The following is a 15,658-nucleotide window of genomic DNA, read 5'->3' as shown; positions in this document are numbered from 1 at the left end:
GCCAGAGCAGTCCTCCTGCTGCCAACCCCACACTTTAGCCAAGCTCAGAGAGGGATTCCTTCCTCTCCAGGCTTTAATCTTGCAGCCTTCATCACCATCATCATTATCTACTCCAGCATGTTCCACCCCATTCCCATCACTACTTCCAAAACAGCGGTGAGAGGTGTCTGCTCCAGGGAATTCAACAGCACAATGTGGTTCTTCATCAGCATCGCTGATGCTGGATGCTCCTCTTCCTCCTCAAGGTGCTCTCCCTGCTGTAGGTGGCAATGCCAGGAGAACCCCAAACCCTGGCATGGCCCTAGAGCACAGCTGGATGTGGAAAATGCTGGGTTTGAGTCTCTTCACCCACACAGGGGCTGCCCTAAGGCCACACATTGCTCAGCATTGGGCTGCTCTGGTGCTGGAGAAGCCCTGAGCACAGGTTTCCTCATCAGCCAGCAGATCTTGTTAATACTTTATTAATTGCACAGATGGGAAAAGCAGCCCCGATCCAAGTCAAACTTCTGCAGTTTCATATGATACAAAAGTTCCTTAAATACAAAATACCCAGCTCTAAGTGAGCATCACCTGGTGCTGAGCTCTGCCACCAGAGTTATATATTAATATTCTACCTATACAAGTATTTATAGATAGAAAAAAAGAAATGCTTGAAAAAATACCAAGAGAAAATTCACTCCCCCACATGTTAGTTATATTTATATATATATATATATATATATATATATATATATATAAATATAAATATAAACACAGACTAGAGGCTGAATTGTGCTTTTCTTTTTACCAAAAGACAGACAGTTATGGCCAAACTGACACTGGGGGTCCCCAGCTCATGGGTCATGTTGCCTTCCAGTTGTCACGATGTCTGGGAATTTGAGTCCCTGCCTCAATGGAGAAACCAGGTCATCTCCTGGATGCTGACAGCTCCAGTGAACAGTTCCTTCATGAAGGGAAGGAAGGGGTGGAAAGGGGAAAGGATCTCTCTGCAGGGAGTAGGTGGGCATGGGTCATGTGTAGCTGCCCAAAGAGGAGTGAATCCCAAACAACTGTCCCTCCTGACATCCCTCCTCCCTCTCTAGGTACAGCCCTCAACACGGAGGGCAGCACAAAGGGGGAGCTGGTCTGGGGAGTCTCTCCCCACCTCAATGCCTCTTTCCAGGCATTGCCCCTTCCCACTCAGGCGCAGCTGCTCTGGGGTTCCAGCAATGTCCTGCCCCATGCAAATAACAGGGCAGCTGTTTGAGGGATGGCCTTGGCTTGGAACATGGTCCATCCACCCCTTCTCCCAGTGACACCCAGTGTAGAGAGAGGGCTTTTAGCCAAGGAAGAGCAAGGCATGGGAGTACAGGGCTGCTTCTTCCATGAATTCAGTACCAATGCTGCAACAGGTTCCATCTGCCCCTTGGCAGGGGCTGGCACTTGAGCTCTACCTCTGTATCTATAGGCAGCCCCCTCCTCCCAGAACAGCAGCCTCTTCCACTACCACACAGTGATTCCCTGGCTGTCCCCACTGGATGACACCACACACACAATCCCCCCCCTTCGCTGCCCACCCTCCACTTCCTGACCCCTGCACTGCGACCTGCAGACACAGCCCCATTTTCCCCGCTCGCTCCTCCCACTTCACTCCACACTCCTTCACCCCTGCTGTTGCTCCTGGCTTGTGTGGGGGCCCCAGCTCCTGCCACAGGCTGCATTCAGGGGTCACCCCATGGCCACTCTTTCCTTCTGCTCCCCCGCCTCTCCTGCGGACACCACGGCTTCCCCTCTGCAGCCACTCTGTCCCACAGCACCCAGGTCGTGGGACGGGACTACCCAGCCCGGAGTGAAAGGATGTTTATAAACATGTGCCTCTGTCTCCTCCTCCATGGGCACTGCACCACACCGTGCTTCCTGCTGAGAGCCCCCAGTCCGGATCTACTGGCAAGTCCATGTCTGAAAGGACAAAGCATCTTCCTGGTGCCTCAAATCTTTGTCTCAGGGACATTGGGACTCAGGGCTGGGAAAGAGTCTCGGATCCTCGCCAGCTCCATGGCACAGAGGTGGCCAAAGACCCTGTTATACCACTCGGGAGACTGGCCCCTGGAGAAGAGAAGAGGCAGAAGGGGGTGAGTGGGCAGGAGAGACCCTGGCAGTATCATACAGCAGCACATCCTGCTGCTCCATCCCCTCCCCGGAGGGTCCTGTTACCTGAGGTCAGCCCTGCAGATGTGGGTCACTCGGGAGCAGCCCATGGTGCTGGGCTCGATGAGGTACTGGGATGTCAGCACGATGGCCTTGACACCTCCCTCCACTGGCACCTTGCTGTACTCCACCAAGAGGGAGTTGAGCAGGCAGGCTCCCCGCGGCAGGTCCATGCGCCAGTGCCTGCAACAGAGCAGGAGTCACTGCGTGCCCACCACGGGGCCCACAGCAGGATCAGACAGTGCGGGACCCCACACAGCCCGGGAAGGAGGAAATGGGACTGGAGCAGAGGGGATGCACCAAAGTGAGCCCAAGCCCACCACGGGTCCCGGCCACCCTCACCGGAGCACCATACAGTCCCTGCATGGGTGTGGGGCCATGCTGTCTGTCATGTAGTAGTACACCTCCATGTCCTTGTCCAGCGCCTCCACCACTCAGCTCTGCAGCAGGTCCTCATCCCACAGGTGACGCTCCCGCAGCACCCGGTGCAGCACTGTGGCGGGAAGGGCCTCAGCATCCGTGGAGACCTTCCACAGGCGCAGAGGGTGCCCGTCCCCAAACTGAGGGGACAAGGTGAGGGTCACACAGACTGTCCCACAGGACTCCCAGTGCTAATCCCTGAGAAGCTTCACTGATGGCTCCCACTGCCATAGAGCAGCACACTCCCATCTGCTGGCTAGTGAGGGGATGGGGTGGGACCTGCTCTGGCTACTGGAGAGGTCACACCATAGACATTTCCCTGCATATTCTCAAGCCCCTCCACAGTGGCATTTACCTTTTTGCAGGACAGCTCTGTGTTCAGAGGCCCCAGCGTGCTCAGCCACCCTTTGAATTTTTCTGATGACTCTTTGAGCAGGTTCTGGACACTCTGCTCGAAGTAGGAGTGTAAATCCTTGCTCTCCCCATGGCACACCAAGTCAGCCAGGGGATGAGGATAAGTGTCTGTAGCCATATAGGAGCTGCTCAGCTGCAGCAAGATGTCATGGGAGACCTGTAAACCAAAAGCACACAGATGTTCAGTGAGGCAGAGAGATCCTGTGAGGACTATTGTGAGTGGTCCTGGACAGACAGAGAACTGTAACTCATTTCCCCAGGGAGTGGGGAGGATGGACATACAGCCTGCACCACCTCCTGCCCCAGGACATAGCTGGGCTTGGCTCCAGGGTGAATGGCTGGTGGCTGCTGTCCCACTAAGGAAAGGATGCCCCCAGCTAGCCCTAGGACCAGCACCTGCCAACAAGGTCACACCTCCCAAGGGCAGTGCTGAGCTGGGACACCATTGCACCTCACCTGGAAGAGCTTCTTGCAGTCGGTGATCATGTGGGAAAGCCCCTGCGTCGCAGCCATGTTCTCATTGAGGTCCTTCTGGTCTGGCTTCCCCATGGTGCCCCTCTTGTGTATGGCCCTGTGGGGGATCAGGTAGTGCTGGCACCGGTGGGCACCTCTAGACCCCCATGGCTCTCATTTGTGTCACAGAGCAGAGCCAACAGCCCCTCATGTCTCACTATTCCCTGCTGGCCCCCTCCCACAGCAGGCAGGGAAGGGGCACTGGGGAGCGTGGACTCAGCCAGCCCTTACCTGGGCAATGTGCTTTCCTTCTTGGACACATTGAGGTGGAAGATAGAGGGGGCCAGGCACACAGCCAGGTTCCCAGCTGTCATCTGGTTCTCCTCAGCCGAGGCGATGTCACCGAGGAAGTAGAGCAGGGTCTGCAGCACCTCCCGGTTCTCATCTGGCACAAGGATGATAGCAGCCTGCACTGCCTGCAGCTGCTGCTCCTTGGACACAACTGTGGGCACGGGGCAGCGTCAGTGGGGTATCCCCATGGCCACTACCCACCCGCTCCCACCCCCTCCATCCAAACAGAGAGACCCCCCTCCTCCCCGAAGACCCTGAGCTGCCCCCTGCCCAGCTCTTACACTGGTAGATCTGCAGTAAGGTGTTTGTTAGCTTGCTGGTGAAGATGGGCTCGGGCAGGTCGCGGAAGTATTGCTTCAGCAGGTTGGCCACGTCATATGCTGACTGCCCCGAGTAGCTGACATTGTCGGGGCTGGTCTCGTTCATGTGCCGGAGCGTCTGGATCCGGGACTTCACCCCGGACTTGCGGAAAATGCCAACCTGCCAGGACAGAGCAGGGTGTGAGCAGGCACCTGTGGGAAAGACAAAGACACTCCCTCCCCAAAGGGATCATCCCTGAACTGAGGAGACACTGAGTGAAAGATGGCCAAGGGGATGCTGCTGGGTTCCCACAGACAATCCCACCTTCCCACTTCAGCACACACCACAAGAGGTGAACAACAGGACTCCTAAAGCTTTTTTTTTCCCCAAATCCCAGTGGTGCTGCCCAGTAGCTACAGCCTCACCTGGTCCAGGCACTGGCTGCGCAAGTATTGCATGGCCTGCTGGATGCTCTGGGGCAGGGGCTGACCCGTCTGCTGCACATTGACGATGGGTGGCACCCCAAAAACCATCTTGTCCCTGTAGTCAGGGACTTTACTCTGCTTCATGAACTTGGGGACAGTCCTGCAGAGTGGGACAGAGAGACATCAGTGCAACAATCGGTGCCCTCAGCACCCTCTCACAGAGAGCAGGACCCTGAGAAAACACAGACACACACACACACACACACATTTCTGCAGTATTTGGAATACAAGCAAGGCAGCTTCCCAGCAGGAATGGCAGCACCTTTTATTAAGCTAAAATATTTTGGTGCTTGGCTATGAAAAGAAACCACTGTCCCACTCTTATGTTGCTGCAGCACTTTTAATGCCCCACGAACACCTGCAGCCCCCACAGTGGCAGATGATGCCAGGATCCCCTCTGGAAGCCAGGATGATGCCAGGAGCCTGGGGCTCAGCTCTGGCTCACACTTGCCAGAGCAGACAGCCCTTGGTTTAGCTTTCCCCCCTCTACACCCTGAAGCTGCCCCAGGCTGGGAGCACAGCATGAGCTGCAGCATGTGGGCCTCATCCTGGCCCCCCTCACCTCAGCTCACCATGTCCAGACCTGTTTATGGGGCACAGAGTACTTCTCCATGATGGCTATGAGCCAGAGCAGGGAGCACTTCTGGAGCAGGTTGAGCTGGGCCGATGACTGGCGGTTGATCTCCAGCGAGGCCGAGTTCACGCTAGGCCGGTGCGAGTTCTGGAAGCTGTGCCAACGCAGCTTTCTGGGGACACACGGGACATTCCCAGCTAAAGAAACCCCCACTGCTCTCTGCTCCTTCATGGTTATTGTCACATCACCCTCTGGCACCAGCTGAACTGGGTGAGGAAAGCCACAGAACTCGGCAACAGCCGTATCTCTCCTGGGGAGAGCCCGAGAGAATACTGGCATAGGGGAGGCACGTGCCCCCTGCGTTTACACTTGTTATTAGTTAATGACAAACCTTTTAATCACGGGTCTGTGCAGGCAGACAGGGCCGGCAGTGGTGGCACTGCTGAAGTGCCGGCAGCGGTGGCAGTGGTGTCCTGCGGCCACCAGAGCGCACCAGCGCCCCGCGCTGCACTCCCCTACCCGCACCGTGCGGCTCCAGCAGCACTCCCCTCCCTCCGGTCGCTTCTGCCTCCCGGGAAGAGACGATCATCCAGCCCTCCGAGGACGGGATCGGGCGCTGCTCCCCAGACCCATGGGCTGTGCACCCCTCCCTGCTGCAGCAGCCCCGTTCCTGGGAGTGTTCACGGCCAGGCTGGACGGGGCTTGGAGCAATATGGTCTAGAGGAAAGTGTCTCTGTCCATAGCGGGGGTGGGGGGAACGAGATGGTCTCTGTGGTCCCTTCCCACCCAAACCACATCGGGATTCTGTGATACCTGCAGGGTCTTGTGAGCGATGCTCCCACCCCTGAATCCCGGCGCTCCCGTGTCTCGATCTCTTCAGCCTCGTTGAGGGAGTTCCCAGTGCTATCAAAGTCACTGACAGAGGTGTCAACATCCGACATGGGGTGTTCTTCAAAATGCAGGTTGGAGGGTTCCCCTCCCGAGTCTGACTCCAACTCCTCTTCCTCGCCCCCTTCCTCCCCATCCAGGCCAGTGGAGACAGCTTTACACCAAAGCTCCACCTTCTGCTGCAGCCCCCACACGTGCTGCAGGATGTCGTCAAGGTTCTCGTAGATGACCTCCCTGTCCCTGCAGAATTCCTCGCTGCTGCCGAACTCCGACATATTGTCGTAGACGCTGACGCGGCTGCCCAGGGAGCTACAGGAGCCCCGGCGCTGGTGGGCAGAGCCCCTCGGGGAGGACGAGCCCTCCACGCTGCTGCTGCTGCCGCCCTGGTCCAGCCCCACGGCCGCGTTCCCTGCGTTCCAGTGGGTCAGGGAGCTGCCAGCCAGGGGACACAAGCTCTCGATGGAGAGGGATCTGGGGAAGGTGCCGGGCTTGTGGTCACAGGGGATATAGACCAGGCAATCGCCATGGCAAGCCTGGTGCTGGCACTCAGCAGCAGCCCAGGCACTGCCAGTGGCAGTGGCTGTGTCATAGTCCTCCAGGTAGACTCCACTGTGTTTAGGGTCAGAGCTCCCCTTGGTGCTCCCAGGGCTGAGCAGGCGGTTAGTCCTGTATGATACCGAGAAAAAGTGTTTTTTGCTGTGGAAGGAGGCAGGTATCCCTCTTTTAGAGGAGTTGGTCCTGGTAGCTGCAAGGTCCCCATTACTCTTCAGAGCCCCCCATCCTGGTGGGAAAGTGGTGCTGCTGTGTGGAGCCACTCTCCTGTCTGGGCTGGGTTTCTCCTTGTCCTTCCTCCGCAGGGACTCAATCTGCTTCAGGAAGCTGCGAGACCTTTGTTTCTTCAGCTTCTCCTTAGAGCCCTCTCCCTGGCTCGAGGGCTGCTCCAGTGCAGAACACTCACTCTGGCTGCAGTTGGAGGCATTGGTGGTGGCACAGAAGGGGGACGGGGGCCCGGATGGCATGGCCGCAGTGCCCGGCATGCTGCCTGTGCCACCCATGCTGCCCACACTGCCTGTGCTGTGCAGGGACGTGGCCTCAGGGTTGGTGCTGAGGTCCATGAGGACGCTCTCATGGCTGGACACTGGGCACATAGTGCAGCTCAGGGCCTCTGAGCCCTGGGACAGGACATTCGCAGACCTCACCCATGACCACCTTTTGCTGTCCCTCTGGAAGGCCCACTGGTTGCTGATGGCACACAGGTTTTCCTCCTCAGAGTCTTCATTCTGTGGGCAGTTGAGAACTGGGGATGATCAATCGGTTGGAGCCGAGGAAGGTCAGCACATCCCCCCACCTCAGAGGGGCACAGCCGCCAGCATGGCCCCGGTTGGGAAGGAGAGCAGTGTGTTCACCCCCTTAAACCAGCTCAGGACCCTTTTGGCAGCAAAGGCCTCCAGGAGCCACTCTGTGCCCAGGGCAGTCCCAGAGCTCACCAGGACACTGCCCTACCATCAAGCACATGATCCCCTGCACCCCTCAGCCCCTCACCTGCCTCTAGCATCCAGGACTTACCTGTTTATGCTGAAAGTGAACATCCAGCTTCACGGAGGCACAAGTGTTCAGGGTCATCAGCCTCCTGCAAGAAACAGAGTGGCTTTACCCTGGTCCCAGGCCCTGTCCCAGCCCTGCTGCGGTCACAGGGATGGCTTTGGCTTATTTTAATTTTCCTGCCTTAGAGCCTTGGCTGTGCCTATCACCTGTCACCTGCTGCTGTGGCTCCACAGTCAGAGGGACACCCGACTAACAAGGGGACAATGCCAGCAGATGGTAGCCCAAGCTAGGCCATGCCCATGCCAGCTTCTGGGGCCACTGGTTCTGCAAGTGGAAAGGGGTGGTGCACTCCAGGCTATTAAAGCAAAATCATCTCAGAAGCTCCTGTGCCCCAGACAGGGAATGACTAAAGGACCTAAAAGCTCAGAGAGAGAGGGACAGGCAGAGACCTCCCATCACCTCCTGCCTCACTGCACCCAGGAAACGGCTCAGGGATCCCCTCCTGCCCAGCACAGCAGCCTCTCTGCTGGGAAACAAATAGGAAATAGACCTTGTTCCCACCTCCTCTGATCTGGGTGGGAGGGACAGCATGGAGCCAGCACAGCGACACGAGCATGATGATGTGTCCCAAGAGCCAAGGCAGGGCTGAGTCACCTGCAGCACCGAGTGACACATGGCCCACCCAGACAGACCACTTGGTCAGTGCCCCGCTTTGGGTGCCAGCTCTGGCTTGCTCTGCCTGAGTCCCCCACATGCTGCTCCCTGCACACCACTCCTGGGCAGCTCCCAAACCTGCAGCTGCAGCAGTGCTGTGCCCAGGTGCCTGGTACTGGGACAACCAGCATCACATGGAGCATAAAAAACCTGTTGTTTCCCTGGAACCACACAACACCAGCAATGTTCCCTGATAGGAACAACTGAGTTCTCACTGCAGAGGGAGTGAGAGTGCTGGAGCAGGCTCTGAGCCCAGCCAAGGTGCAGGGCAGGCATCCTACTAAGCCTACCACCCCATCAGGCAACTCCCTGAGCCCACCACCCCATCAGCCTGGGGCGCTGCCCTTGTCTGTGGCACATGCCCATGCTGATTCCGTGTGTGGGGGGACAAGGGAGCATTACCTGCACAGGGATTTGAGGGAATTCTGGTCCAGGAAGCTGTGGTCCTTCTTCACAGCACTGATGTCAAGAGGGAATGATGACTCTGGGGAGGGAAGTGACATCAGTTGCAGATCCTGAGCCAGCTGCTACATCAGGGAAAAAGGGCAGCAGCGGGCATGGGAAGCGGAGGAGAAACCCAAGTGGCTAGAGATGACCTGAAGGTGGTGCATGGCCAGGGTCTCTGGGCACGGCTCTTCCCAGGTACGTTAGGTGAGGGTGATAAGGTGCCCAAGGGTCTCCATTAAGTTCCCTGCTCATCCCTCTGCATTCAGAGACAGCTCTGCTGGGATCACGCATGTGGGACCTGGACCCTCAGCCCCAAGGGTCTCAATCCATCTGTTCATGAAGCCATGGAGCATGATCACCACAGGAAGGGAAACTGTTGTAGTGTGCATTTTGGGTTCCAAAGTTCTGTATGTTTTGTTATTGGTTTTATAATGGTTTATCCTGACACCTCCATCCCCAAATCCCCTGTGGTCTTACCCTAGTGATAGATCTAGTCAATCACACTGCTACCACACCCTAAGCCTGAAAAGTTCTAGTAAAGCTTCAGGGTGACTCAGCAAGGCATCAAGTTCCCCATTCCCCTTTTTGTTCATAGATGGCCCTGCCAATTGTCCCCTGTTCTTGGTCATTCCCCCCTTCCCTGGGATTGGTTCTAGGTATCTCCTTGCCCAGGAGATGCCCCTGGTACTTAATGGGCAACCTGAGCCCCGGAGCCTCACTCTTCAGGTGGGTTTCGGGGTTGAATAAACCCAGCTGCTACCCACGTGAGAGTCCTCCTTCCATGCCGTTACCACATTTCAGCCTGAGGTTCAGACCCACCAAACATCAAAGGTACAAGGCTGTACCCTTCATATGCAGACCGGTGAGAGAACTAGCTGGTAAAGCTTGCACCGGACACCAGCATATCTGGCACCCAGAACGTGAGGCTTGAATCTCAGCAACTCCGGCAGCCCAGGAAGAGCAGCGTGCAATGGAGGTGAGCACGTGATCTCAAAAGGGTGTGCCAAGGAAACGTGAAGCGAGGTGGCCAGCGTGAGTTTCTGTGAAATACTGGACCTCATGGAGAGTCCTCGGGCTAGCTGCTGAAATACTCGTCTGGGACCAGCAAAAGGACTATTGGCTTGTTTTGCAACTGCTGGAAAAACACCCTCAGCGAAGAAGGACAGCCCCCAGCATCCAGAGGGTCCTTCTGAGGCTTGGAAAATACATTACCATGAATTTTCTTCTCTTCACATTCGATGGTAAGTATTTGCTACCATTTTTGGGGTAACTTTGGGGCTTCCTATGAGAACCGGGCTTTATGCCTAAGTTTGCCTCTTTCTAGAAAGAGGCTGGGAAAATACGACTGTGCAGTCGTTTAGAATCGGGAGGGTGCGTTTCTTTTGGTTAAAAACCATCTGCAAAGTCTTTTTCTTGCTTCTGTGTGCTCTGCTGTGGGACTGCTCAGAGTCGAAGAACAACAGGTACCAACTGCCACAACAACAGTACACCGCCGCCAATATTGCACTGACAGAGACTCTGTGATTCCCATACATGAGATGATCCGTAAACTGGAGAGCCAAGGGGTGGTCAGTAAGACTCATTCACCTTTCAACAGCCCAATATGGCCTGTGCCTAAGTCCAGTGGAGAATGGAGACTGACGGTGGATTACCGTGCTCTGAATGAAGTCACGCCACCACTGAGCGCTGCCGTGCCAGACATGTTAGAGCTTCAATATGAGCTGGAGTCCAAGGCAGCAAAGTGGTATGCGACCACTGACATTGCCAATGCCTTCTTCTCCATTCCTTTGGCAGCACAGTGCAGGCCCCAGTTTGCTTTCACCTGGAGGGGCGTGCAGTACACCTGGAACCGACTGCCCCAGGGGTGGAAACACAGCCCCACCATCTGCCACGGGCTGATCCAGGCTGCACTGGAGAAAGGTGAGGCTCCGGAACATCTGCAGTACATCGACGACATCATCATATGGGGGAACGCCCCAGGGGAGGTCTTTGAGAAAGGAGGGAAGATTATCCAAATTCTGTTGAAAGCTGGTTTTGCCATTAAACAAAGTAAGGTTAAGGGACCAGCTCAAGAAATCCAGTTCCTGGGAGTCAAGTGGCAAGATGGACGTCGCCAAATCCCCACAGAGGTAATAAACAAGATCACTGCCATGTCCCCACCTACCAACAAGAAGGAAACACAAGCTTTCCTAGGTGCCATAGGCTTCTGGAGGATGCACATTCCTGAGTACAGTCAGATTGTGAGCCCTCTCTATCTGGTTACTCGCAAGAAGAACGATTTCCACTGGGGCCCTGAACAGCAACAAGCCTTTGTTCAGATCAAACAAGAGATTGCTCATGCAGTAGCCCTTGGCCCAGTCAGGACGGGACCAGATGTGAAGAATGTGCTTTACTCTGCAGCCGGGAACAACGGTCTGTCCTGGAGCCTGTGGCAGAAGGTGCCTGGAGAGACTCGAGGCTGACCATTGGGATTCTGGAGCCAAAGTTACAAAGGCTCCGAAGCCAACTACACTCCCACTGAGAAGGAGATCTTGGCTGCCTATGAAGGAATTCAAGCTGCCTCAGAAGTGATTGGCACTGAAACACAGCTGCTTCTGGCACCCCGATTACCAGTGCTGGGGTGGATGTTTAAAGGAAAGGTTCCCTCCACGCATCACGCCACTGACACCACATGGAGCAAATGGATTGCTCTCATCACACAGCACGCCCGTATTGGAAACCCAAATCGCCCTGGGATTCTGGAAGTTATAACAAACTGGCCAGAAGGTGAGAATTTTGGATTATCGTCTGACGAAGAAGAAAAGCAAGTAACGCGTGCTGAGGAAGCCCCATCATACAATGAGCTACTGGAGACTGAAAGACGATATGCTCTCTTCACTGATGGCTCCTGTCGAATTGTAGGCGCTAACCGGAAATGGAAGGCTGCAGTTTGGAGCCCCACATGACAAGTTGCACAGGCTACCGAGGGACAAGGTGGGTCGAGTCAGGTTGCAGAGCTTAAAGCTGTCCAGCTGGCTTTGGATATTGCTGAACGAGAGAAATGGCCGAGGCTCTATCTCTATACTGACTCATGGATGGTAGCTAATGCTCTGTGGGGATGGCTGAATCGCTGGAAAAAGGCCAACTGGAAGCGCAGAGGAAAACCCATCTGGGCCGCTGACATTTGGCAGGACATCGCTGCCTGAGTAGAGAGACTGACCGTGAAGGTACGACACGTGGACGCACACGTTCCCAAGAGCCGGGCTAATGAGGAGCATCACAACAAGGAGCAGGTGGACAAAGCTGCCAAGGTGAAAGTATCACAGGTGGATCTGGACTGGCAGCACAAGGGAGAACTGTTCTTAGCTCGTTGGGCCCATGATGCCTCTGGTCATCAAGGAAGAGATGCGATATACCGATGGGCCCGTGACCGAGGGGTGGACCTTACTATGGACAGCATCTCACAGGTCATCCACAACTGTGAGACCTGTGCTGCAATCAAACAGGCCAAGTGAGTGAAGCCTCTGTGGTATGGTGGACGATGGCTGAAGTACAGGTATGGGGAAGCCTGGCAAATTGACTACATCACCCTTCCCCAAACCCGCCAAGGAAAGCGCTACGTGCTGACCATGGTGGAAGCCACCACTGGATGGCTGGAAACCTACCCTGTGCCTCATGCCACTGCCCGGAACACCATCCTGGGCCTGGAAAAACAAGTCCTGTGGAGACACGGCACCCCTGAGAGAATTGAGTCGGACAATGGGACCCATTTCAAAAACAGCCTTATAAACACCTGGGCCAGAGAACATGGCATTGAATGGATATATCACATTCCTTATCACGCACCAGCTGCCGGAAAAGTTGAACGGTGCAATGGACTACTAAAGACTACCCTGAAGGCACTTGGCGGGGGGACCTTCAAGAATTGGGAAATGAACTTAGCCAAAGCTACTTGGATGGTCAACACCCGAGGGTCTATTAATCGAGGTGGTCCTGCCCAGTCTGAACCCTTGCACACAATAGATGGAGATAAAGTCCCTGCAGTACATATGAAAGGCATTTTAGGGAAGACTGTTTGGATTAATCCCGCCTCAGGAAAAGGCAGACCCATCCGTGGGATTGTCTTTGCTCAAGGACCTGGTCACACTTGGTGGGTAATGCAGAAGGATGGGGAAACCCATTGTGTACCACAGGGAGACTTAATTTTAAGTGAGAACAGTGTGTAACATTTTATTCTCTATGTGTATGCATATCTTTGAAAGAATGTATTGATTTGGATATGATGTAGATGGTAATAGAATAAGGGGTGGATTATGTCCTGGGTTGCAGTGTAGGATGTACACAAAGTATTTATTCTATCACCATCTTCATGAACTGTTGAAACCAGGTGGGCTACTGTTTTCCCAAGCCCCCTGCCTCTTCTGCTAATGGCCTTTGGGGTGTCTTCTGCTAATGGCCCATTAACGCCTTTGGGGTGTCTTCTGCTAATGACTTTTGGGGTGTCTTCTGCTAATGGCCCATGAGTCACAGGTAACTCCCTCCAGGGGTTATCTCTGTTTAATGGGCCATCAAGGACCCACTTCACACTCCTCATCCTATTGTGAGATGCTCTGCCCAGGGGGAGGAGCCAAGCATTCTCACCTGGATATAAGCTAGTATGTGGGCAGTGCAAGGGCACTTATCCACTGGATTCCCAGAGGAGCAGGGCTGCCAGACCTTTTCTACAGGATCACTGCTTCAGGAAGAGCACCTCACCTGGACTGCTTCCACCATCCTGCTCAGGTTGTATTCTGACTCTGTCAGTGATCCTTTGTGTTATTGCATTTGTTTTATTCTACTTTTACCTTTTTACCATTCTTCTTATTAAATTATATCTCTGACTTGGAGCCTCTCATTCATTTTGCTTTCAAACCACAACAGGGAGGTTCTGCTAAAAACTCAATTTGTTGCCAAATCCTGGGAGGACATTAGGAGCCAATTGGAAAAGATAGATGGCTGGCAAGACAAGAGTTTGCAGGAACTCCTAAGAGAGGCCCAAAAAGTATACATGACAAGGGAGGGGGAAATACAAAAGTTACAGGCTAAGGTCTTGGTGGCTGCAGTGAAGGAAGTCCAGAAGCAGAAACAGGCACAGGGTAAGTTTAAAACAATGCCCCAAAAGCCTCAGGGCTTTCGCAAGGCAGCCCCAGCCTCCCCCGAGGGAACTCCCACAATGTTATTATTGTAAAAAGGTGGGGCACATTCGGCGGGACTGCAGAAAAAGGATGAAGGGTGAGATGAGAAGATTTTTCAGGAGGATTAGGGGTGTTGGATGCTCTTCACTTTGGGGACCGGAAAATCCAGAGAGCCCCTGGTAAAATTAAAAGTGGGCCCCCAACGACAGGCGGTAATTTTGCTGGTGGACACTGGGCCAGAAAGAAGCACTTTGCAAAATTTGCCGTGTGGATGTGTGGTAGTAAGGAGAGAGTGTTGGTGATTGGTGCCAAGGGGGATCCCTTTTAAGTGCCTGTAATAAAGAATGTAGAAATTTAATCTGAAAATAAAATTTGCCTGGAAGACTTGTTGCTGGTAAAAGAAGCTGATTATAATTTGTTAGGAAGAGATATGATCATTGCATTAGGAATTAGCGCGATTGCAAAAAGTTCAGAACTAGTGGTAAAAATGTTTAGGCTCACTGCGAAGGACGATGAAGAAATAAATCCGGAGGTTTGGCACTTGAAAGGGGAGGTGGGGAGGTTGGAAATTAAACCCATTCACATTGAGATTGAAAACCCTGAGGACCCCATAAGGGTCAAACAGTATCCCATCCCGATGGAAGGGAGAAAGGGGTTGAAACACATAATAGATGATCTCCTGAAGGGAGGTACTCTAGAGCTGTGCATGTCTCAGCATAACACCCCCATACTGGCTGTGAGAAAAACCGACGGAAGCTTTTGACTGGTGCAGGATTTAAGAGCTGTGAACGCCCAAACTCGAACTAGGTTCCCGGTGGTGGCAAATCCCTATACCCTGCTGAATAGACTCTCTCCCAAGGATGTATGGTACAGTGTGATTGATTTCAAGGATGCTTTTTGGACTTGCCCTTTGGACGAAAGAAGTAGAAATTACTTTGCCTTTCAGTGGGAGGACCCGGATACAAACAGAAAGCAGCAGTTAAGGTGGACGGTCCTCCCCCAGGGGTTTGTGGAATCTCCAAACCTTTTCAGACAAGCGTTAGAACAATTGTTGACCCAATTCATCCCTAGGGAAGGGACAAAGCTTTTGCAGTATGTGGATGACTTGTTAATAGCTGGACACACTGAGGAAAGTGTGAAAGAATGTACTGTGGCTTTGTTGAATTTTCTGGGAAAGAAGGGTCTGAAAGTCTCGAAATCCAAGCTGCAATTCATGGAGGCCGAAGTAAAGTATTTAGGACATTGGTTAACTCAGGGGAAAAAGAAATTGGACCCCAAAAGAGTGGCAGGTATCATAGCATTACCTGCACCTAAAACTAAAAGACAAATTAGGCGGATTCTGGGGCTCCTGGGATATTGCAGACAGTGGATTGAGGGCTTCAGTGAGAAGGTGAAATTTCTGTATGAGAGGTTAAACACTGACAGAGTGAAGTGGACTGAGCAGGATGAATCAGATTTTCAGAAATTAAAGAATGTCTTCATGACTGCTCCGGTGCTGATGTTACCAGACATAAATAAAGAATTTCAGTTATTTGTGGATGTGAGTGGACAGACAGCATGTCCTGGGTTGACAGTGCTTCCTATCCCATATCATGGGGTACCTTGTTATGTCTAACAGCTGTCCCTGTTTTCCTGTTGGCTGGGCGGGCACTGTCTGCCCCTCCCCTCACTCTCTGCTTGCTGGCTTTCAGGCAGCTGGCTCCGCTCTTTGCTGCTTGCACTTTTTG

At 53.8% G+C, this 15,658-nt stretch overlaps 1 protein-coding gene across 1 annotated transcript in view; it reads right to left on the bottom strand.

Annotated features, from left to right (window-relative positions):
- Positions 1 to 1,560: 1,560 nt before the first annotated feature.
- Positions 1,561 to 15,658, bottom strand: part of LOC310922174 (stAR-related lipid transfer protein 8-like) — a 42,168-nt gene continuing 28,070 nt past the window's right edge. Inside the window, 13 exon segments of the mRNA XM_083882590.1 lie at positions 1,561 to 2,085; positions 2,194 to 2,370; positions 2,530 to 2,621; positions 2,625 to 2,747; positions 2,963 to 3,178; positions 3,478 to 3,592; positions 3,766 to 3,976; positions 4,107 to 4,305; positions 4,551 to 4,710; positions 5,183 to 5,356; positions 5,998 to 7,352; positions 7,639 to 7,702; positions 8,734 to 8,815. Of these exon segments, the coding sequence (XP_083738716.1) occupies positions 1,968 to 2,085; positions 2,194 to 2,370; positions 2,530 to 2,621; positions 2,625 to 2,747; positions 2,963 to 3,178; positions 3,478 to 3,592; positions 3,766 to 3,976; positions 4,107 to 4,305; positions 4,551 to 4,710; positions 5,183 to 5,356; positions 5,998 to 7,352; positions 7,639 to 7,702; positions 8,734 to 8,815 (3,086 nt within the window). The 3' untranslated portion in view covers positions 1,561 to 1,967.

Source organism: Zosterops lateralis (genome assembly GCF_965231275.1).
Source record: "Zosterops lateralis genome assembly, chromosome: W".
Taxonomy (NCBI): domain Eukaryota; kingdom Metazoa; phylum Chordata; class Aves; order Passeriformes; family Zosteropidae; genus Zosterops; species Zosterops lateralis.
Note: the sequence above shows the minus strand (reverse complement) of the source record. Positions and strands in the feature narration are given on the sequence as shown.